Genomic DNA, 24,490 nt, shown 5'->3' with positions numbered 1-24,490 from the left:
CTGTTAGTAGAGAAGCCATTCTTAAATATTTTCATTCAGAAAACATAACTAGCTTTTACTAAAGTAGACATTTTTTGAAACATCTTATTTGATAAATGAGCATTTGTACAAAAAAGTGTAATAAAATTTGATTACAAGTTGTTCAAAACCAGACATTTTGATGCCCTAAAAATGCATTTTATTTTTCAGAAGAAGGGAGCCCTTATTATGTTGATAGTTTTGTTTGTATCGTTATTATTATTTATCAAACTTAAGCATGAGAAAATGCCAGTTTTCAAGCATCAAATTTAGTTCAGTCTTTCAGAAGTCAGTTTTACTGAAGATGAAGTATGGATCGTTCTTAGGACTTGGTAGTAGGTCAGGTGTCCATTGGTTCATAAAGAGAGGAACATCAGCATTTTACAACATTTTTTCAGGTGCTGATTCACGGTTCATGCTTAAGTAGCTGGAAGGTTAGAGAAATGGTATTTAAAATGTAAGACATCTTTCAGTAAATAACTGTTGTCTGCCTGTGAGTTTTTCATGTGTACCAGGGAGAATATTTCCCTTCCTCTTTAGAACAGGAATCAATACATGGGCACAAGACTTTTTTTAAGGACGATCAAATGAATTCTAGAAAATTAGAGCTGTTCTGTGCATGTAAACGTGCATAGGAAGCGTGAAAATCTTTTCAGGGAGTATTGGAGATTGTGTAGAAATAAGTGAGTAATGAGTGACTATTTTTTTTTATGGTTTTGTTGTTGTTGTCACTGTTCTCGTTGTAATGTTCTGTCTTGTTTCAAAATAGGTTTAATGATATCCATGTACCTATTCGTCTTGAATGTGTGAAATTTGCAAGTCACTGCCTTATGAACCATCCCGACCTAGCAAAAGACTTAACAGGTACCAGACTTATTATAACATGAAAATATCATTGTAAGTCTTGTGGAGAAGTCTGGAAGGGTAGTTGTAACACTTAGTAGCGTTCTCTGACATTGTGGAGGGTATAATTGAGATTGGATTTCTTACTGGCAGAATCTCTTACCTTCCAGTGCTGCCTCTCAGATAAAGAGATGGCGTACAAAGAATGCCTTAATCCAAAGGAGAGTACCTTCCTTGTCTTGAAGTAGTTGCATTCCCAACTGCTGTTGAAATTAAGCACCGTGGGATCAGGCAAAAGCAGCCCGGCCAGCTAACTAGTCATGGCATTTATTAAGGTGCAGAGTATAGACTGAAGTTCCACAAAGCAAGAATGTGTAAATATTATGTAGCCACTATCTAAGGTATCAAAACAGTCCTTGGAACTGTGACCACAGCCATTGCTTTCTCCTCCGTATCAAATACAGCCAGTAATTCAAGATCTCTGTAGGAGGAAGGCAAGTGGCATGGATAAAAGCATTTGGTATTTGTCTCTCCCCTGTGTCTTAATGAATAAAAGTGCAATTAATGGAATTGATTGCTTTTTTCAAAGTTTACGTTAAGACTGCGTCTTCCCCCGATCACTCAACTCCCACTTTGGAGGTAGTATGTTTGACCGTCTTCCCTAAGGAGATTTAAGGGGCTGTTAATTGCATGGGATTTCCCTCCTGCCTGCTGAGTGTTTGCCAGTTTAGACAAATACATGCAAGCTGAAGTCACATAATAGTTATTGTATTGTTAACCTAGGACTTTTCTTTAATGGGAACGGTAAAGATTCTCGGAAGTGTATTTTCAAGGTGTTTTTCTTTTTTAGAATTGCTGAAAGACATTGTGCCCCCTCTAATGGTATCCTCTGAGAAATGTAACGTAGCTTGCCCCTTTCTCTTCCCACAGTGCTTATCACAGACAAATTGCTCAAGAATTTCTCTCACTGGTGTTGTAGACAATAATTGTGCAATGGCAATCTTCTTCAATTGTTTTAGTTCATTTTCATGTGGAACATTCTTTTCAAAAAGCTGTTTATTTTTAAAATTTCATAACTTCAGTTGCTTATGCACTTTTCTTTTTTTGACATTTGTGCTGATTACCAAGTAAGGGTGGGTATTTCAGATGAGGCTTGGGAATGATCATTCACTGAATGCTAATGAGTGCAGTAACTTCTGATTATTTAGAGCAAACTTTGAATTCTCGGTGTTTCCTAATGCTCTTAATGTTTCACTGATGTGTGCTGTGTACAGTGATCTTAAGGCCTTTTATGTGCATTTTCCTACCAGTGTGTGCTTCTAAGTTAAGCTAGAATGCATTTAAAGATAAATGAAGTTTGCCATCTGTTTTGTGCTTTTCTAAAATGATAAAAGTTCCTAAAACATTTGATACTTACCAGCAGAAATCTTCAGATGTTTATAGGAAAAGATTAGTGGTACTACAAATAAGAAGCAATGTGCCAAAGTAATCTAGAAAAATTGCTTTAAGTTGAGTAAATAAGGATTTGTCTGAGTCAACATCTAGCTTACTTGAGTATGCTTTTTTATCTGCCTCAGCTTACTGTGCTTACATGATTCACACTGTGGAGTGTTTCTAGAGCATTTGAACTAGATTCAATTTGGAAAGTAAGCAAATTGTATTCAGGAGTGCAAGTAATGTGCTCTGTAAGTCAAAGGGCATATAGGAGTCTGCAGGAAGAGAGTAGCCTCTAGCCACAAGTAAGGCTTTAAAATGCATATAGTGTGGGTATCAAGTTCCTAGCACTGTGTACTCAGCTTCCAATTCTCTTGGACTATAATAGTTGCTAATGTAGGTATAATAAATGTTTAATATATTAAGCAAATGAGAAGTTTATTACAGACATTCCAGTGAAGGAAAATTAGTGGTTTCTTACTGTCAGTGCTCCAAACTGTAGAAATCCATGGTTTTCCACGTCTGTCAGTTGGGGTTGCCTCTAGAGAAATAAAAGTAGCTGAAGCTGTGTTCTTAAAATGAAGTACTTATTTTATTTTTATTTCCCCAGAATATCTTAAAGTAAGGTCCCATGATCCTGAAGAGGCGATAAGGCATGATGTTATCGTGTCCATAGTTACTGCTGCTAAAAAAGATCTTCTGCTTGTCAATGATCACCTGCTTAATTTTGTCAGAGAACGAACGCTGGACAAGCGGGTAAGACATAATTAGTACCAGTAGTGTCTTCTCTTCTCTTGCATCTTATTGTAATTGGATTTGTTTCTTAAAAGTAATGCTTCTAAAAATGTTGAACTACTTTTAAAATGTCTAATGAAAACTCATGTAAAGCAAAAATTTTTTGAAGCTGTGTATTTAATGAGGCACCTTTTGCCCCTGACTGAACTGCAGCATTTTTCGTTGTGCTGTAGTATTATGATAACTGTGTTTCAACATACAGTATATTTTGATTATTCTTTGTTCCAATTGTCTAGTTTTCATAATTTTAAAATAAAATTGGACCCTTCTATAACATTGACATATTTCATAAGAGATTTTGAGAACCGATTTCAAAAATGTATGGCAGATTATTGATGCAAGTTGTTTTGCCACTGGAGATAGCTGGATTGCTTAATTTTAATTAGATCATTGGAAGACTGCGAGTGTAGTAGCTTTCAAATGTGAGCAGCCTGAAAGTTTAGTTTAGCTTTGTCTGGTTATTTGGCAAAGCGTAGGAGATTTGCTGTTTGTGTTATAGTGTGTTATATTATGTTAAGTATGCAAACTTAAAATTGTCACTTGACTTCTTGTTTGGTGACATGTTTTTTCCTGCTACAGATGTAATACAATCTCAAGTATCAATACAGGTTGTGAGAAAGGGTGTTGGATTGAATTGCTTATTATTCTAAATTCAAGAGGTGTGCTGGTATAGTATTTTACCTATGTTGATATGTTTAGCATAATAGATGTAGTGTAGTGTTTGTCCTAAAGAGAAAATATTGTGCTTTTTACTCAAACTTGAAAGAAAAAAATGAACTATTTTATTTGGAGGAAGAATAGGAAATACCTATCAGGAAGTTCCGGAGTTTTTCAGGTTTGAATTTTAAACTGCTAAATTTAAAATTCAAATTAAATTATAATTTAAAATTTAAATTGTGGCACTATTTCTTTTTTTCAAGTGGAGAGTGAGGAAAGAAGCTATGATGGGACTTGCACAGATATACAAGAAATATTCGTTACAGTCAGAAGCAGGAAAAGAAGCTGCAAAACAGATATCATGGATCAAAGATAAACTTCTGCATATATATTATCAAAACAGTATTGATGACCGGTAAGCCAGTCTTTTGGAAGCTGGATATTTTTTGGATAGGTGTGATAACTTCTCAATCTGTTTTTCCTCTGAGCTTAAGTGTTGGCAAGGTACTCATTCCGTATATTTTGAAGAAGTGCATAATCCTCTGTGGCCACAGCCAAATTTTCATGAAATCGTAGAATGGAAAGGACCTTAAAGATCATTTAGTTCCAGCCCCCTGCCATGGGCAGAGTAGCCAACCACTAGATCAGGCTGCCCATGGCTCCATCCAACTTGGCCATGTCCAAGGATGGGGCATCCACAACTTCTTTGAGCAACCTCTTCCAGTGCCTCATCACTTTTGGAGTAAAGAATTTCTTCCTAACATCTAACCTAAATTTCCCCTCTTTCAGTTTAAAGCCTTTGACCCTTTCCCTGTCAGTATTTGACAGCATAAAAACCTGATCCCCCTGTTACTTATAAATTCCCTTCAAGTACTGGAGGGACCCAATGAAGTCTTCCCAGAGCCTTCTCTTCTGAAAACTAAACAAGACCAGCTCCCCCAGCTTTTCTTTATAGGAGAGGTGCTCCAGCCCTTTTACCGTCTTCCTGACCCTCCTCTGGACCCACAGTGGGAGCTAGTCTGCCTTGACTAATCAATATCATCTTGATGGCTTTGGAGATGGATCTTTGTTCTTCATAGGAAGGATAATCAAATACAGATAACATTGCAAACCTATACGAGGCTTTGTAAAAAATTGTACTCTCTAGAAATGTCACCTGCAAAATTAGCAATTATTTCCTTAATACCATGAGGATAGGAGGAATTGTCTTGAACATCAGATCCTCATTCACAGTTTAAGAAAATTAAGGAAATGTCAAGATCTTTTAAAACTAGCTGAGCTTGCATTTTGACCACCTGATCTTGTTGGAAGACTCTAGTAACGTAAACTGGCACATAAAGATGAGGATTTTGTTCTCACTTTCAGACTAAATGTTTGCAATATGATAGCAACATGGGTGTGATTTTCTTTCTTCTCACAGTCTTTTTTGGTAACTGACAGACCTAAAGTTTGTTTCATTCTGTCTCTAAATAAGGATGTTCCATGTTCTAGTAGGAACTTTCATTAATTTCCATGTGAATGTACTTGGAATTCCACTATGGAAGCAACAGAAATGAGATAAACGTTTCCCCTTGGCAAAGGGCTGGGGAGAAGTAGGGGAAAAGCCAAGACTACTATCTGAGTTCTCCTTCTGGGCTTTGTGATAATGCCTAATGATCAACATGATTTTTATTTCTATTTTAAGCCCCTTACATTGCATCAACTCAAGAGCAGACCATGAAACTAATCCTTTAGGCTGATAATTGAGACATCCTTTGATTTTTATCTAGATGTATGTAACTGATTTTGATAATGTCAGCTAATAAATGTTCTGCTAACGTCAATATTATGACTTCCTTAGGTATCTTGTTGTTCAGAGATGAGTTTTACTGAAAGTTAAGTGGCCTCACCTTGAGGCTTTTGAATCTTAATATGCCAGAACTTATTTCTAGAGAATTTCTGAATGAACTTATTAACAATTTGAGGTCAATTTCTTGCTTTCAGATTACTTGTTGAACGCATCTTTGCTCAGTACATGGTCCCTCACAACTTGGAAACAAATGAACGAATGAAATGTTTGTATTACCTTTATGCAACACTGGATTCAAATGCTGTGAAGTATGTGCTTTTTTTTTTTTTACTTAATGCAACATAATTTTTAATACAGTTGTTATTGTAAATTAGTCCTAAATTGTTATGACTAGCCTAAGCCAGCATACAAGAGCAGTTCACAAACTATCAGTATTGCATTTACAGTATGCTCCCTCAAGTGAGAGTCTGAAAAAATGATAGGGTGGTTTTTAAGGTGTGGTACATTTTAACCATAGACAACTTAAAAAAAAAAAATTAAAAAAAAAAAAAAAAAAAAAAAAAATAGTGCCAAAGAGCTGCCAAGAAGCTTGTGTGCATGTCAATCCTTTTATGTCTGGAAAGAGATAGCATAGATTAGTGGCATTTACTAGCACTGGATCTTATCTGACAACTTTGGAATTAGTACAGTCCTCATTTTAGCAGCCAAGATGACTTAAGAGTGGGAAGAAATTGCTTGCTTGCCTCTTCTCCTTACATATGCATTTTACTTACAATTACGTTTATAGAATACAATTATTTGCCCTCTCCAACTTAAAATTGTGAATTAGACTAATGACTTTTGCTATTTTAATGTTTGCTGTTTGATTGAATTTCCTTGATTTTTTTTTTTTTTTTTACTTCATTTTTCATTTCGTAGTTCCCAGCTGCTCAAAAATCAAATGTATTTCTTCACATATGGGAGATAATGTCATAGAATGGCTAAAATCAACTACAGCATTGAAGTACTGGGTGTTTGGATGCCCTGCATTTTCTGTATAATGTAGTAAAAAATAATACAATGTTGTAATGCTGAAATTAAAAACATAGTAATAAGAAGTTACTGCTGTAGTAATTTCTGGTATGGGCTAAACTAAATGTGGAATGGCATTTTTTCAGTACTTGATGTTTCAGACAATAAATAGCTTTTGAATTCTACAGTTTTCATATGCTGCAGGATGTATTTGGAAGATGTAGTATATTCAGTTAAATGAGACTGACTTTTCCTTTTGGATTCTACAAGTTTTTAAATCAAAATGGTGATTTACTTTTTTTTTAAAGATGACTTATTTTTCCTGGGAAGCATGCTGATTTTCACTTTTGTAGACTCTCTCTAATGCATCCCTTACAAGTCTATTCGTGCCTGCTTTTCACAGTTTTGGACACCTAGTAGGTGCTTGCTGGGAATTGTTTTGATGATTAAAATCTTAAATATCTGCTTTAGCATGCTTCTTTGAACGTCTTTAGAAAAGTGACTTTGGTCTTGTACAAATAAGTTCTTTACAAGGCAGATACCAGTTATTACCCACTTTTAAAGGCAGTGCAGCTAAATGTTTGAAATCATTCTTTATTCCAGTATAATACGGTCAATTAAATTTTCCATGTTATTCTTTTAGGGAACATTTACAGTTTGCTCACACAGTGATAAAATTTCGGATGACAGGCACCTTCCTGAGTCTGACACTGAGAAAAACGTGGAGGCTCTTGTTAGATGTTATGCTATCTAATGAATAGGAGACTTAGAAAACTTTCTCCTTCTCTTTTCCATCATCTTTGATTTTTCTGTTCTATTCTCTTTTTTTTTCTTTTTTCTTTTTTTTTTTTTTTTAATTTTTAGAGCATTGAATGAAATGTGGAAATGTCAGAATCTGCTACGACATCAAGTAAAAGATTTGGTTGACCTAATAAAACAACCAAAAGTAAGTTTCATTTGTCTTTATTCCACAGTGAATATGTTTTAGGTAAAAATATAACCTGTTTTAATTACATTAATGCCAGTGTTCCACAAGATCCTTTTTAATGACAGAAAATATTTTGATTGTTAGACTACGCTTGCAGTAGGAGATGTGCAGTGCCCTTTGTCAGTAGGAGTGAAGAGAGAGATGCTTGTAAGAAATGCTTTAAAAATTGTGCCAGAGATTTGATGCTGAAATACGTGCTGCCAGTGTTTGAGTTACATCTGCCAGGGTTGTTCTGGCTCCTGAAAGAGGAAAAACAGCATACCATTTTTAACTACCAACTTGAGCAATTAAGAAAACGTATCTGAAATTTCTGATTTCTTTTTTTATGTAATTCAGTAACAATTAAGAAATATATTTTATCCCAATAGGTTGGGTGTTCCTCTTCTCTCTTGTAAACTTCTTAAATGCTATGTTGGAAATGTTAGACTACACTGGAAATCTTTGTTTAGAAATTTGCTCAGTAAGAAAAATAAACAGTCCTAGAAGGTTTAGAATATTCTCAAGGTAAATTTTAGATTTGTTTTACTTGTATGTGCACATTCTCATTTGAAAAAAAGATGGAATTCTGGGGCTGATTTAGAATGTGAGCATAGCAACTTCAATGGTAAAAGTTTTTTAATTTGAGGCTTTTAAAAATAAAATTTAAAAAAAATTTGAAGTGTTGCTGTGCTCATATTCATATCTTCCAGTATTTTTATGTTCTCTATGTGTATTTACTAAAACATAATTGAACTTCTATGGCTGAATTATCAATTTGCTGAAATTACCTGAACAGGATGAGAGGGTAGCTGTGTTTACACAAGTGTAGTTGTGGATTATTTAGTGTCTACTTGGATGTACTACTAGCTTGAACATAGGAGACCTATTAAAATCGTACTGCTTCAGTCCTTTTGTAGTTAAGCTGATTGCAGTGAAATTATGATGTTGAGTGCATTTAAAACGTGCTATAACGTTGCACTGAACTCTAAATGCAGTAATTGCTAATAAGTAACACTTCCTCATGTTTAAGTGATGACTGAAATAATTTCAATCTACTTTTTTATATTTTTAGTATAATTTAAATCAACTTAGGTGTAATCCTATACCTGAGTTTGCTTAATATTTTCTGCATTTCAATTGAAAGAGTTAGGGGTGAGAACACAGTGCTGAGTGATGGAATATTGCTGAATTTGGTTTGTTATCAATTAACAATTTTGATTATTGATTCTGATATTCAGAAATAAAAGCAAACAAATAAACACTTAGCGAAACCCCCTTAGGCTTCCCATCAGACACTTCTCTTTCCAGCTTCATGGTCTCCAGTCTCCTTGCTGCCTGCTATGGTAGATGTAACAGTTCCTTTTGCTGCTCACTTCTTTTCCTACTGCTGTGCCGTGGGTGCACCCACTGGCTGCAGTTCCTTTCGAGTCACTCATACCTTCTCCTTGTTTCTCCTTTCCACCCCTGCTCTGGCAACTCTTACCCTTCCACCTGTCCTCCTCTCACATTTCTCTGGTCCTGCTCAGATCTCTTCTGCCCTGCTGTCCTTCCTGCCTGGCTTCTCATCCCTAGCAGCTACCACCCTTTCCTTCATATTTTTCCACATGGGTACTGTGGTCTCCTCTGACCAGTTTTGGCAGATGGGTTGGTTTTGCTGAGTGTTGAGCTGGCTGAAACCTGCTGTGTCTGGCACTGGCAGTCACTCACCTTATTCTGCCCAGGTCATTCCAGCAGCCCTTTGCCAATTATGCCCGATAAAGATGCTCAGCTGATTGTAGTAAAGCATTTTTTTTTTAATGGAAATTGTCATTCAGGAGTCTAGCAGCTCTTTTATTTCACAAAGCAAAACTGAATGAACTAACAGCCTTTCAGAAGGTAACTTAATGTTACCATACATAAATTTTTCACTTTGGTCTGATTTCTACATTTATTAGTTACAATACCTTAATTGCTGATGTTTTCTCCACATGGCAAGTGTATGTATTGGAAGAGCTCGGAGATATCCTGGGGTAGGACATGAAGCAGTGTAAAAAATGGCCAATGGAAAATTCTGAGTAGATAATGAGGAGGAAAAGAAATCAAACTCTGAGGATGATAAAATATGGGAACAATTTGTTCAGAGAGGCTGTGAAGTCTTCATCCTTGTAAATACTTAAAAACACAGCAAGGTGAGGCCTGGTGCAAAACCTAAACTAAGTTGGCCTTGCTCTGAGTAGGCGCTTCAACCAGGTGACCTACAGTTGTTTCTTCTAACTCAAATTATTCTGCGATTATGGGTCTTTGAATTTTCCAGTCTACTGTTTTTCCCCCATCCTTGAAAATCATTTTGATGTCTAGTGAAACTCTTCAGGGTTTTTCCTTCCCCACCCCCTGAAGCTCTTTTCTTTTATTGCCCACTGTTTTCCCCAATGCAAGCTCTATTTTTTAACAAACATGATTGAGGAGACTGAAAAAGTGTTGTGATCTACATACAGCACAGAGGGTGGTGACGCACTGGAACAGGTTGTGGATGCCCCATCCCTGGAGGCATGCAAGGCCAGGCTGGATGTGGCTCTGGGCAGCCTGGTCTGCTGGTTGGTGACCCTACACACAGCAGGCACTTTAATGCGTTAGCCCAAGTTACTGTAATAAATAGGAGCAGTGTTACCTCCAAAGCTGACTGGCTTATTTGAACCGTGTTTGAAATCTGTATTGAATTGCCCTAAGAAAATAGAAATTGGATATCCCTGGATTTGACTTTCACCTTTGTCTTGATGGTTTCCCCTCTGCTCTGTAATAATTTTGAATCTTCCATAAGAAAATGGTGGTGTCTTGCAACACCGCCGCTCAGTGATGACATGAAGCTGATGAAAAGTGCCACCATCAGTATTCATTTACCTCATTTTAAGTAATTTGATATGAAGAATTTTTTGTCTTTGTCTTGTTCCCTGTTTGTGATCTTTAGGCTTGTCTGTTCTAAAGGAAGCTCTCTAAAAGACAGTTCTAGCAGTGGTGGTTGCTAAGCGCTGTTCTTTTTAACATTAAATACTTTTCCATGAAAAATCTTAGAGAGTGGCTGTGTTCCCATTAAAATGATAGTCCTGAGAACAAATTAAGTAGTTCTAGCCCTTGATGGATACTACTTACGTGTATTTATGAATACTTCTGCAGATTTAGTAATCTATGCCACTAAGAATGCTCTTTCAGGAAAAAAAAAAAGTCACTGGACGAAAGAGTGGTTTTGCTTTATGGTTTGGAACCTTATAAACTCTTGGCTCTATTGCTATAAGCTTGAATTTTCATTCAGGCTTCAATTCTGACCCTTGTTAAGATTTCAGAGTTATTTGAAAATGCTCATTAAATAGCAATAAAATATTTCTGTTTGTTTATTCTTGCTAATTCCATTTTCAAGTAGAAATATCTTGTTTAAAAATTTTACTTTTTTTTTTTGTTTGACTTGCAGACAGATGCCAGCAGTAAAGCTATATTCTCAAAAGTGATGGTAATAACAAGTAAGTCAATAGAAGTATTTACCGTAAGCAGAATTACATACTGTAGAAAGTATTCTTGAAGCTTATCAATTGACATTTTGGCTACTTTTCTAACTGCCGTAGATTAATTTTAAATGTAGGTGATGTAGTGTTATTGTGTCCTTTAGCATTTATTCTATATTAACTGATGTTGATTAACCTACTAAATTACGTATTGCCTTACCTGTTTCTGAGATCCGATTACAATCAGAGTTGTTGGGAGAATGAAAAAGGGTTTGGGTTTTGATAGTTGGGGACTTTGGCACTTTGGAAATGGAATAACTTCTGGAAAACTTAAACTCTTGGGGGAAATGAGGGAGAAGGCAGGAGAACAAAAGAAGCAGTGCTTTTTTCCCCCCGGCTTGCTGTGCCAATGATGTTACAACCAGTGAGAAGTTAATATACAAGTCTCGAATTTTGGTTTTAAAAAAAACTTTAGGAAGAAAAAAAAGCTAACTGTTCTTTTGGCCAAAAACCAATAAGGGCAGTCTGAATGATGCTGCCTGGTTGGCCGTGTCCAACATCCTCTTTTCTTTTTATTTAGTTTATATATATAAATATAAAAGCTGATCAGTTTGTAATAGTTCTGATTGCTGTAGTTCTTTATTTCATTTTCAAGAAATAATTAAAAAAACATGCACTAAAACAAATATTTAGTAGAATTTGTTTTGAACTAGTGATCCTATAGTCGTACGCTATTTTCTATGTCAACTTTGCTTAACATCTACTGTACCAAAATCATGAAGCATTTGATGTAGTATACAAATATATTTTGTGAATAAATTGTCTTGTTAAAATATGAAATATAAGATTAATACGTGGCTTAAGAAATGCATTTTTTAGTGTTGATTATGACATCGTAAGTCATTGTGAAGTTTTGATTTAAGGGGAATAATTTAGCAAAAATGCGCTTTTGAGTTTTTTTGCTTGTTTTATCGACTTGTCTGTATACAAAGTGTACTCCTCTGTGGATGATAGGCTTTATATTGTTGCTGTGGTTAGTTTCAGCTGTTACTAGGTGACCAAGTATACTTGCTCAAGGTATACTGTGTTCATATGGGACGACTGTTGAGAAGCGAAAGGGAAAACAAGTGCAGGGTGAAGAAATGGACAGAGGTCTGTGGGTATAGAAGCGTTTGAAAATTAGTGTCTTCGTAGGTATATCTGCACATTCAGATGTTTTGTTGCTTTTTCTTCTCTTTTTGGTTAACTCAAATACATGCAGAAATTCTATTGGTGAGGCGTTTCAAACTTGTGTAACTTACAGTCCTAATATTTACTAAAATAAATAGTAATTTCTCTTGCATGCTTTAAGGAAACCTTCCTGATCCAGGAAAAGCTCAGGATTTCATGAAGAAATTCACACAAGTTCTAGAAGATGATGAAAAAATAAGAAGCCAATTAGAAATGCTTGTTAGCCCAACATGTTCGTGCAAACAGGCTGAGGGATGTGTGGTAAGAATAGCTCTTAGCATACCTTACTGTTTTGAGAAATAAATTGGTTATAAACATAACTGAAACTTATGTTGCAGAGGGAAATTACAAAGAAGTTGGGCAACCCAAAACAACCAACAAATCCTTTCTTGGAGATGATTAAGTTTCTTCTTGAGAGAATTGCTCCTGTGCACATTGATACTGAATCCATCAGGTAATTCTGTGAGCACGTTGTGGACTGCAGATCACGTAATTTGAAATTAGGATTTCTAATTTTGCCTTTAAGCACAAGCAATAATGGAATCACTATGGGAGGGGAAATTTTGTGGCCTACTGACCAGCTGTATTTTCTTGTTTTTCCTTGCTAAGGGATTTTGTCTCCCCATTCAGAGTGTAACTACACAATTGTTTGTCATTCATCACAGCTGGCATAAACTGTCAGCAAAAAGGAGATTTATTAGTCATGGGGGAAGTTTGGTTTGCAATTGACTGCCTTATTTAAAGGAAATTTCTATCCATGGCAATTGGAAAACTTGATTAAAAATTTTCATCCAGAATATTAGCTCATAGCACCACAGACTGAGTAATTTAGCTGAGGAAGTAAAGGTTGTGGTGACGAGGCACCAAGTGTTTAAGTAGAAGTGAGCCAATGAATTAATGACAGTGAAAAAAGTAATTGCTGAAATAATTATTTAACAGCTATATTTGAGATATGTGGTACTGTTTTTAGAGAAAACTAGTTCTAAATACTGGTAAATTCCTTTCTGCTAATTCCAACTGTAGTAACTGACTTGTAAGTACCTGAGTTTTTCAGTCAGGTACGCAGTGTAATGGTGCTGTTGAGATTTCATTTAAAAAATCTTTCAGAAACACAACTTTTCTTTTGATCTTGGATAAAGTACAGCAAGATTTTTGCTTTCAAATTTGAAAGTACATTAAAAAGCATCACAAAAGCAATATGAAATGTATGTAAATGTATGTTTAATAGCCGAATGTGGTAAGCTGTAATGTTTGTTTCACTGTGTGCATGCTGACTGACTCTCAAGAAGAGAAGGGGAGTAAGTATTTTTAGTTTTGCTACTGAGTTGGTCTTTCTTTGTAAATTTTCTCACTTAGTTTTTTTTCTTCATTTTTGAGACTGTCAGACTGTTTTATTTTCCGACAGGTAGTTATTTTGGTCCTGTTAGGTGCATAAAAAAATGAGAATCTTAATAGGAGATCTATTTCTTGGTTTGCTCACAGTGATTATAAATATCCTTTACAGAATTTACTGAAGGAATATTCTGAATTTTGTTCAGTCCTTTGCAGGAAAGTTGCCTTATAGCACTCACTCACAAGAGCATTTGGATAATTGCCATTTACCTTCCTAGGGTACAGTGTAAGAAAAAACAAACATTATTGTCAAGGAGAAATGTGCAGGAGATAAGTCTGTCAAATTTCTCATCAATTTCCTGAACAGCTGTTTCATAGTTGTTTGCCTACTACTGTTATTGATGGTTATTGTGCATCAGTTTTTAAGTATTCATAGGAACTAGTAAAGTCATCATAATTCTAACCTGAATTTGTTACTTTAATTCTCAAATTGTTTGTTTACTTGGATCATCATTCCAGAGTAATTTATTTTTTACTGATTAAGTCATGATAAATGTTTTTTTTTTTTTTTTTTTTTTTCTAACTTAATGCTTAATGGGAGGTGAGGACAGTTGGATAATTTATGTAGTTGACTTGTATTTATTTTATAATAGGCTTATGTTTTATGGGTCTTAAGTTTATTAAATAAAATGTGCGTCTTGAACTTATGAAGGCAGTCAGACGGAATGGAGTTGCAGTAAATGCAAGGCTGTGATTTTATTTTTCTCTTCAGTGCCCTTATCAAGCAAGTAAACAAATCTATAGATGGAACAGCTGATGATGAAGATGAGGGTGTGCCTACTGACCAGGCGATCAGAGCAGGTCTTGAGTTGCTTAAGGCAAGTGTATTCTTGGTTGTCCATAAGCGTGTGAAAACTTTCTATAATGATTTTATTAAGATAACTTTGTAATTAGCAATTAGTAATTTAGTCATAAGAATTGTGGTGGTTGTTTGGAAGAGTACTGGTTTGGTTTTGATTCTGTTTGTTCTGATATATGAATTTATAACCTCAAAATATAAGGTTATTTTAGAAATGATTTAGAAGCTTTTCTAGAATTCAAAAGTAGTTACATTTATGATATCAACTGCTGATTTTTTTTTTTTTTTTATTACTAGTGTGTGAATTCAGTGGTTTGTGAATATCATTTGTGGTACTTCTAGAACTGTACTTATTTATAACACTGTCATTCCTTTGAATTCAACATACACTGGTGATGGTCTACCTATTTTTACTATATGTAATCTTTCTTGAGGCTCAGTTAATATAGCAAACCCTACCCAACCTCCCTCTTGCAACTTGAGGCCATTCCCTTTAGTCTTATCGCTAATTATTCAGGAGAAGGGGCTGACCCCCACTTCACCATAACCTCCTTTCAGACAGCTGTAGAGAGAGATAAGGTCTCCCCTGAGCCTCCTCTTCTCCAGACTGAACAATCCCAGCTCCTTCAGCTGCTCCTCATAAGGCCTGTGCTCCAGACCCCTCACAGTTTTGTTGCCCTTCTCTGGACATGGTTCAGGGCCTCGATGTCTTTCTTGTAGTGAGGGGCTCAAAACTGAATGCAGTACTTGAGGTGCAGCCTCATCAGAGCTGAGTGCAGGAGGATGATGACCTCCCTGCTCCTGCTGGCGATACTGTTTCTGATACAAGCCAGGGTACCACTGGCCTTCTTGGCCACCTGGGCACACTGCTGGCTCATTTTTAACCAAGCATTGACCAACACCCTCAGGCAAGATCCAGCACTTGGACTTGCTGAACTTCATCTCTTTGGCCTCAGTGCAGAAATCCAGTCTGTTCAGATCACTCTGTAGTGCCTTCCTACCCTCAGGCAAATGACACTTCTTGCCAGCTTGGTATCATCTGCAAACTTTATGAGCGTACTCTAAATTCCCTCATCTAGAAATTGTTTGTCTGAAGACCAGCTTCTGCTCTGACCCAGTACTTGGTAATATAGGTGTAGCCTCTGAAATGTATATGCTTATGGCAGCAGAAGAGGAAATAACAGACTGTGAAATGCAGTAAAACTGATAAGATATAAAGACATCTAAGAGATGGGAAAAAAAAAAAGAAGTCATATGTCAGAAACAGGCAGCATAGGAAAAATATTCCAAAACAGTGGCCAAAAAGTGACTCTCACTCAAGCGTTTTGGCTAAGCGGATCTTTAAGAAAAATAATAACTTGTTGTTCTTTTGTTTGTTTATTTGTTTACAGGTACTTTCATTTACACATCCTATCTCATTCCATTCAGCTGAAACTTTTGAATCGCTTCTGGCTTGCTTGAAAATGGATGATGAAAAAGTGGCAGAAGCTGCATTACAAATTTTCAAAAATACAGGAAGTAAAATTGAAGAAGACTTTCCTCATATAAGATCGTAAGTTGTATATGTTATTATGAGTAGTGTTTTTAATTACGTGGGATTATAGACTTTCTCATTTTAACTTCGTATGGTGTGGTTTATACTGCATTCTTTTGCAAGACGGTATTACTTCAGATAAAACAGGAAATATTTAAATGACTTTAAGGTAACTTTTTGTGTAGAAGTGTAGAAGTGAAATATATGCAAAGAAGTGCTAGGTAATAGTATAATTTGTATAATTGCCCTTCAGAATCACTTACACTTTTTTCTATATTAAGTATGTAGCAATATAAAAATGCTCTTTGCTATTTAATATCTACAATTTAATATCTACAGAGTGATGAGGATGTGCAGACTAAAGCATTTAGTAGCGTGTGCTTCTATAATAAAAATATTTGTCAGTTTTCTCAAATGAATACTTGTATTACCTTGTATGCGGAGGTAAAATGTTTATTTTGCCACGTGAGATTGTATCAATAGAAGCCACTGTGGTGGTCCCTTTCTTTGAGAAAATTGCCAAAACCAGGAGAAATAGAATTTTTACTGAGGTGTTATGTCCTATATATGTATGTATGTGGTTTTTGTTAGTTTTGAAGATATCCATTTTTGAGGAGGTATGTGTTTTTTTTTTCTTTAAGTGCTTTGCTTCCAGTATTGCATCATAAAGCCAAAAAAGGACCTCCTCGTCAAGCCAAGTATGCTATTCACTGCATCAATGCAATATTTTCTAGCAAAGAGACACAGTTTGCGCAGATATTTGAGGTAAAAATGAAAATACTTGTTTCTTTTGATTTACCTTTTATAGTGCATGTATGTAAAATTCAGAGAGACAGTGGCAATTCATATGGCAAATTAGTTATACCAAACCTACAGAAGGTATTTTCCCCTTCTCTCGCTCCCTTTGATCTAATAAGTTTGATGTAAAAATGGTAGTAGAAGATGATTTGATTTTTTTTTAAAATTTTTTATTTTTAGAATCTGATGATCCATCATGATACTGGAACAGGTTGCCTAGAGAAGTTATGGATGCCCTCCTCCCTAGAGTTGTTGAAAGCCAGGTTGAATGGGGCCTTGAGCAGCCTGATGGTAGTGGGTGGTGTCCCTGCCCATGACAGGGAGGCTGGAACTAGTTGATCTTCATTCAGTCTTTAGAGAGGTCCTTTTATGATCATGTTTAGGGTTGGATTTTTTTTTGTTTTGTTTTTTGTTTTTTTTTAATAGGCTATAGAGGAGTTATACACCACCCCTCAGTGCTTTTGGGATTGACCCAGGGTAGTCAAATGGTTACAGAATGTATGAAATACTGAATTATGGTAAAGATTACTTATATAGATGTCATAGTTAAACTGCAGATGTTCTTTCTGATTAGTACTGATCACCTTGGGAGACGAATCAATCCACTACTGAAATTACCTTCTTGAAATGTATTATGCTCACCTCTTCAATAGGAAATTACTTTTTTTAATTTGTTGGTATTCAGTCAGTTCAGGTTGGGCTACCATTTCTTACACCATCCATTTTGTCTTTTTCTTCTTGACTTGTGTTCTTTCAATTTCTAGGAGATCTGTTGGTGAACATGACTTGAAATCTAAATAACAAGTATTTACTTTAAAAAGATCGTATTTCTGAAATAGGAATGTCTCTTCCCCCACCCCTTATCTGAATAAGACATAGATTATATAATTAATACTTTAATTTGTTGCCTTTCTTTTAGCCACTGCATAAAAGTCTGGATCCAAGCAATTTTGAGCATCTCATTACACCACTGGTTACTATTGGCCATATAGCCATGCTAGCACCTGATCAGTTTGCTGCCCCTTTGAAATCTTTGGTTGCCACTTTTATTGTTAAAGATTTGCTAATGAATGACAGGGTAAGTACTTTTAAAACTTTGTTCTAAGATTCTCCTCCTCCTGTTGTAGGATACTCATCACATAGATGTGACCTTTTGCTCCTACTCTTTGTAGATGGTTATGCTTGGATTTCCACATGTGCTGTGACCCAACTGAGTACTCACAGTACAGGAAAGGATGGAGTATTAATTTAGTGCTGATTTGATAGTCCTTAAAAGGAAAAAAAGAAAAAAAGGGTGTTTACACAGCAATTGAGATTACTTATGTCTGGCCTCTTTTTAAAAGTAGGAATATTGATATTGAGTTCAGTCACTCCTGTCTTAAGCGAGCAAGTTGCATTTCTTACTTTTAAGGAAGTATGAGTGCTGGCTTCAGGTAGTAAGCTTTCTTGAAGGAGCTGCAGAGATGAAGTGTGATGTACTCAACTCTGTCTCCCTGTGCTGTTCAGTTGGGGTGGATGCAAGAGGAATAGAATATTTAAGATTGAAGTTGAACTTCGAAGAAGCAGGACTGTAGGAAGGAGGTGGTTTTGATTTGCTTTTGTTTCTCAGTGCCCGTCTCTGATTTTTAGTTGGCAGTAAATTAAATTAATCTTCCCAAAGCCAAGTCTGTTTTGTCTGTGATGGTAATTGATGAGTGATCTCCTTATCCTGTCTCAATGCACAAACTGTTCTGTCAGATTTTCTTCCCCATCCTGCTGAGGAGGAGAAACCAGGAGAGTGGCTGGGTAGGCACCTGGCAGCCAGCCAAGGTTAAACCACTACAGTATGGTGCATTTGAAATTGAAATGAGCTGAGACTCTTAATGTTAATCTGCATGAGACTTCTGTATTGACGGTGATCGCAAAGGGGAAAAGTAACTTGTGTGTTGTCAGCTATGTTTAGGTTGAAATTTACTGTCTAAAATTATGCATGTGAGATTCCAGTCCACTGGATATGAAAAATAAAAATTATTTTCAAAGCAGTGCCTATTACATTCTGAAGTGAGAACATTCAGGTAATAGCAAGACAACAAAAATCATTTTACAAGTGATACATTTGTCAGTATTTGAATAGCATGACAAGAACCGTATCCCACTTCTCTAGTAGTTACTTCTATAAAATACGTAAGACATAGAGCTAACCAGTTAGTGCTGCTGTATTGCTTTCAGAAGAAAACAAAGAGGAGATTACAGCAGGTTTCACTGAGGACTAACAGTAGTGTAACAAAATGTAAAATTTGTTTTAGCTTCCAGGAAAAAAGACAACAAAACTTTGGGTCCCAGATGAAGAAGTGTCTCCTGAAACACTAGTCAAAGTAAGTAGCATTTTCTGTAATTGTGTTACAGATAATAAAATTAAATGTCTGTGTTCCTACAGCTGTCAACTCTGTTTCCTTGTCACCTTTATTAAAGTAAAAAGGAGAAGCTATTTCTAAATTAATGGCTTCATAAGATAAAAGACATCTTAGGATGGATAGAAGAAAATATTTTGATTTTGGGAGCATCTTCTTTTATAAAATGAATGCAGTAAATATGCACATCATTGAAGTTTTACTGTCATTTATTATATCCTTATGTAAGCATTGCACATGAAATCCTTTCCAGATGTTAACACAAATGAAGTTTGTTTTATTTTTCTGTTCAGCAGGAATTAAACATCATAAAGACATTTTCCCCTTTTTGCTTTCTTTTGAATTTTTAGGACATTTCAGTAGACTCTTAGTGGTGTTTTAGAATATGGGAAAAGTTGTTTTTGAATTTGGCATTCTTCTCAAATGAGTACATGTGTTATATTGTATGTAGAAGAGTAATGTGTATTAAAGAAAATACTCTTTTTTTTTAACCTGTGCTTAAAAATGTGATCTGAAGCTTGTTCTTTCTCTGATATAAATGTATTATTGCCATTTCTGTTCTTGCTATGAGTTCTTTTTTCACTCAAATAGACTTAGTCTCTACAGCATATGTCTTGTTTTTAAATGTCCTTCCTTCAGATGAGGGAGAGATTGTAGTTTAACATCATGCATCTTTCTAACTACAGAAGATATACTTCGTATCATGCTGTTTTCAAGTTAATTAGAGCAGTTATTTAATTTCCAATTCCTTTTGAATAAAGTTGCTCAGATGATTTTAAGAGACTCTGCTTTCTCTATTGAAGTTTTTAAACTCTTTGCACCTTAATGCTTCCTGGTCTGCTAGTTTAGTAAGTTCCTTGGTTTCCAACTTGGTACAAAAGTAATTAGTGGAAACCAGTTCTGTTTGGAGCTGCTCTGTTAGCTTTTTACTCATTCAGCTGCAGCAAAGGTGTTTTTCCTATGCATGCAATGCTGCAGTTACATAGTATGCTTCAAAACCTGCTGGTTTAAAATAGACATGGTTTCACTTCAGTGATTATGCGTGTCACTTGGCGTAGTCAGTGTTGCTTGATATATACATTTTTGAAGAGATTTGTGCAGCTTTAAAATGTGCTTTTTGTTGATAAAACTCTTCTACAGCTTGGCTATTTGGAAGTGAAATTGGCTTATAGAAAATCCTAGGGCAACTTGGAGTTGAAGCCAAGCTCAAACACTGTGAGAAGCATTTGTTGGCAAGTGAAAACAGGTTATTGTGAACATTGATCTGCAAATTTAATTAACATTTATTACCACTGCAAAACCTATATTTAATAAAGAGTGCAGGCCACACCATTAGTTTAGAAACGGATTTGTGACTGTATTTTACACTGGTTTTAAAAGCCTTTCTCCCCTTCTGTAATGTAATTGTATAATACATCTAATGACTTTCTTAAAGCTAGCAAGATTAATTATGAATATTTCAGCGTGCCATGCAGCTAGATTGAGTCCTACACAGTAGCACTAATATTTCTTGTTTGTTTCTATATATCCTACAGTATTGGGTTTCTATTTCTCTAGCTGTGTTTTATGTAGGCAGTGTTCCATTTTTTGTTACTGTGCTAACCTTGAAGTTCTGTGATACTTGTGTGGTATTCGTAGCTCCCAAAACTTGAGTAGAAGAAATTTGAGCAACCTGTTGTAGACATACATGAATGCAGTAAGGAGACAGTGTTTCCAGGATTGTTTTCTAGGATTACTTGAAGGGATGGGAGCCCACTATGCTTTTATAGTAGAGGTATGATGGTAACCTAGATGAGAGAAAAAGGCTATAATTTACTGTTGATTTTTTTTTGTTGTTAATTTTCATTTTTAAAGGTTAATGCTTATTTGCTGCTGATTGTTTATGTAAAGCTAGTTATTAATTTCAGTTCCCTTATATGACAGCCAGTGATACATCATCTCTGGAGGAAAAAAAGTGATCATGTACTATTGTTTTTGATTGCACTTAAAATGCACCTAATTCATGTTGTGCTGTCTTATTTGGTGGTAGGGAGTAATTTGTGACCTTAACCTCTGATATCAGAGAATTGTAGTCTCATAGAACATAAAGTGAAACAAGAGATTCAGAGTAGATATAAGGAAAGAACTGTTCAGAGTTAGGCAGGTTGCCAGCAGGCTGTGCAATCTCTATTCTTGGAGGATTTCAACACCAAACTGAGTAAAACTAACTTCATAGTTGATCTTCCTTTCAGATTGGACTGGGGATAATCTGAAATTCCTTCCAACCTGAATTATTTTTGATAGTTACCCTATTTGGCTGCAAAAATGACATTTAAAACATGGAGGTGGTGCAAACTCATGTTCAGGTAGCTTGATGCAGTGGGTAAGGATTTTCATGCCCCCTAATTAATTTTATTGGAATATTCGATTCTGAAGCATTGTTTTAGCGTTGTCAAAACATCATTAACAGCAGCAGAGGAATAAGGAACAGAGAGGACAAATAGGAAAATTCTGAAGGACGTGGATTTAGGACTTGCTGTGTGATTGCATGACTAGAGTAGTAGGCTTCTTAAAAACTAGGGGGAAGGAGCTGTGGAGAGGAAAGGAGAGAAGCAAAGCTTAAAATAAAAGTTGACCAGGAGCTGACCAGAGATGCAGGAGCACAAGACAGCATGTGGCTGTTCCCTGACTAAATTGGCATGCACAGTAGTCTGGTGTTGATGAAGTTATGCAGTTCTAGGAGTGAAGATTCATATACTTTCTTACTTGAAGACCACATAGAACTATAATGTTTCCATCTTCATAACAAATGGGAGACAGTAATGATACAGGTACTGGTTGTGACATTAAATAATTAAATAGATAGACTGCCAAAACTGCTGCTGCTGATGTTATTATTGTCATTGTCATCATCTTCTAGTGGATAGCTACAAACTGCTTCAGGATACCTGCATACCAACTGAGGGACAGGGCAAAACTGAATTTCATTTCTGTTCCACAAATTTGATTTGTGATTTTACTACTTGATAGCCTGCCTCCTGCTGGTATTCCCAATATACTTAATTCTATTGGTGGAATAAATGGCCTGTGGTGCTAAAGATAAACGTGTAAAAATAATAGTGACAAAATTTAGACATCTGAAGGGATCACTGTGTACAGTTTCACATGAAGGAGGTCATATCATGAACTTCATTCCGTTATATTTTGACTATTAAGTTGGAATAATAGAATTATATTATATTACAATATTAGAATAATAGAACTTTGTCTTTCAGGGAAAAAGGAATTCTAAGTTACTGTGTACAATCACATATTAAAAGAGATTTAGAATGTAGTAGGTTCCTTCCAGTGCTAGCTTTGTATTTAGTTTTTTTAATATTTATGTTTAGATTTTGTAGAGCTCTTGAATTCTATGTTCTGGATTTCTCCCCACCCCCCAAGAATGTCTACTTGTTTTAGACGAACACTTTCATTTTGCTTTAAGAAAATATTCCTCTTTCTGCTTTCTTTACTGTCTATGCTCTCATACAGAAGGAAAAATAAAGACAGAGAGATTCAGATAATAAAACAAATTTATTCTCCAAACTCATGCTTTATTTTCACTAAAGAAATTAAAAATTATTCAGTGTTTCATGATAGCTGCTAGATTCTGTGTACTTTTAGAAGCTTGCCTCAAAAGACTCAGCGTTTCCATTGGCAAAGGACAAGTTATCTTAAGTAACAGGCTTTGAGGCTTTTCTTTAAATAGCTAAGAAAGAAATATTCTTTTCTGAAGCCAGTTATCTTAATGCAGGTTAATACTGTACTGATTGAAATATCTACAAAGTGTTTTTAAATTTACATTTCTAAAATAATTTTATATTCAAATACAACATATGTAAGGACTTCGTAGGGATTAAAGCATACGAATTCTGTGAGCATAGAAATGTTTCATTTAGATCCAGTAATATTTTCTTAAGTATACATAGTTTGCTGATCACACAGTGTTTGGTGGATGTAAGGTCAATTAAGACAATGTTTTCACAGGACAGAACGTGATTGTGTAGTGGAAGAAACTGCCAGAACTTTAACTAAATGTCATATTACTTCAATTTGCTGTAATTAATGTCAAAGATTGTCAGTTTCTAGTGTTCTTTAATTTTCATTTTTATCTGTCTGGTTGTCTTTCAGTAGTGGGCACAATATTTTAAATGATCAAACATTCGTTCTTAGTAAAAAGCACTTGAGAAAACAGTAGTTAACCTGTTAGATTATTTTAAATAGTTATGATGTTACAGTATGTCTATAATATAATAGTGGGCACATGATGTTTATGAATGTCTTACAAACAAAGTATGTACTTTTCAAATGAGACATATGAAGTGACTTGACATTTGCATATCAAAATCTTCCAGATTCAGGCCATCAAGATGATGGTTCGATGGTTGCTAGGAATGAAGAACAATCACAGTAAATCAGGAACTTCTACTCTAAGATTGCTAACAACAATATTACACAGTGATGGAGATTTGACAGAGCAGGGGAAAATTAGGTACGTAACAAATGGTAACATTTTGATGTCCTTGGTGATGCAATAGGTAGAGTACGTGAATTTTAGTCAAAGTAATATTTGACTGTTCTGTTACTGTACGAGAATCTTTGTATGATTTGTTTTTTAAGAACTCAAAGATAAGCTTGGCTGAATTCCTACAGAAGTTTGCTGAGTCTTGGTTTATTTTAACACCTTAGATACGCTGTATTTTAATGTCTTTTTCTGTTTTATCTTCTTTAAAGGGCCATTACTCAGACTACAAGAATAAACTGAGTAACTTCCTCTGTACCACTGAAAATGGGTTTTAAATTTTTTTGTGTCACTTATTGCCCATGTACCAGTTGTTGTGTATGCTCAAAATCCATAAACAGCTTTTCTCATAAAACACATTTGCCAGCATATTGCCAATGTATTGTTTTCAGCATGTTGCCAGAAACCAGGTGGGAATAGCTAGTACATGAGGCACTTCTGTCTGAAGGCAGACTTTATTCCCTGGAGGTCTCTGAAAGTGAAATGAAATTGGAAATGTGTAAAGAAGATTAATTCTCATTTAATAAATAATTCTCAATTAATAAATAATTTCTCTTTCAGATGGCTGTTAGACAACTTCTTTGTTTCACTGCTTATTTTCTTGATCCTCTGCTGTAGAAGAGACAAGTTTTCAGGCATTATTGTTTTCCAAATATTGAAAACTTGTGTCTGCAGAAGCTGTTAAATGCATACATGGATTGTGCCAGTAAGAGTAAAAAGATTTTAATTTTGGGGCAGAGTTAAATGTTGTACAGCCATCTGCAAAAGTAGGCCTATGTTGTGTGTGTAAAGCTGAAACCTGAGAATTTACTGCTATATC

At 35.5% G+C, this 24,490-nt stretch overlaps 1 protein-coding gene across 3 annotated transcripts in view; it reads left to right on the top strand.

The window, feature by feature from the left end:
• The window catches only part of PDS5B (PDS5 cohesin associated factor B), a 99,738-nt gene that overhangs the window by 49,155 nt on the left and 26,093 nt on the right, over positions 1 to 24,490 (top strand). For all 3 annotated transcript variants that reach the window (XM_042838903.1, XM_042838904.1, XM_042838902.1), the window contains exons 10-23: positions 788 to 882; positions 2,906 to 3,051; positions 4,011 to 4,162; positions 5,731 to 5,844; positions 7,412 to 7,493; positions 10,957 to 11,005; positions 12,339 to 12,478; positions 12,556 to 12,671; positions 14,322 to 14,427; positions 15,800 to 15,960; positions 16,584 to 16,707; positions 17,660 to 17,818; positions 19,026 to 19,094; positions 23,504 to 23,640. In XM_042838903.1, coding sequence (XP_042694837.1) covers positions 788 to 882; positions 2,906 to 3,051; positions 4,011 to 4,162; positions 5,731 to 5,844; positions 7,412 to 7,493; positions 10,957 to 11,005; positions 12,339 to 12,478; positions 12,556 to 12,671; positions 14,322 to 14,427; positions 15,800 to 15,960; positions 16,584 to 16,707; positions 17,660 to 17,818; positions 19,026 to 19,094; positions 23,504 to 23,640 — 1,650 coding nt within the window. The remainder of the gene's footprint in view (positions 1 to 787; positions 883 to 2,905; positions 3,052 to 4,010; positions 4,163 to 5,730; positions 5,845 to 7,411; positions 7,494 to 10,956; positions 11,006 to 12,338; positions 12,479 to 12,555; positions 12,672 to 14,321; positions 14,428 to 15,799; positions 15,961 to 16,583; positions 16,708 to 17,659; positions 17,819 to 19,025; positions 19,095 to 23,503; positions 23,641 to 24,490) is intronic.

Source organism: Centrocercus urophasianus, unplaced genomic scaffold (genome assembly GCF_019232065.1).
Source record: "Centrocercus urophasianus isolate 14NV4802_14NV808 unplaced genomic scaffold, USGS_Curo_1.0 seq_9, whole genome shotgun sequence".
NCBI lineage: Eukaryota > Metazoa > Chordata > Aves > Galliformes > Phasianidae > Centrocercus > Centrocercus urophasianus.
This window is presented reverse-complemented; position numbering and strand designations above follow the sequence as displayed.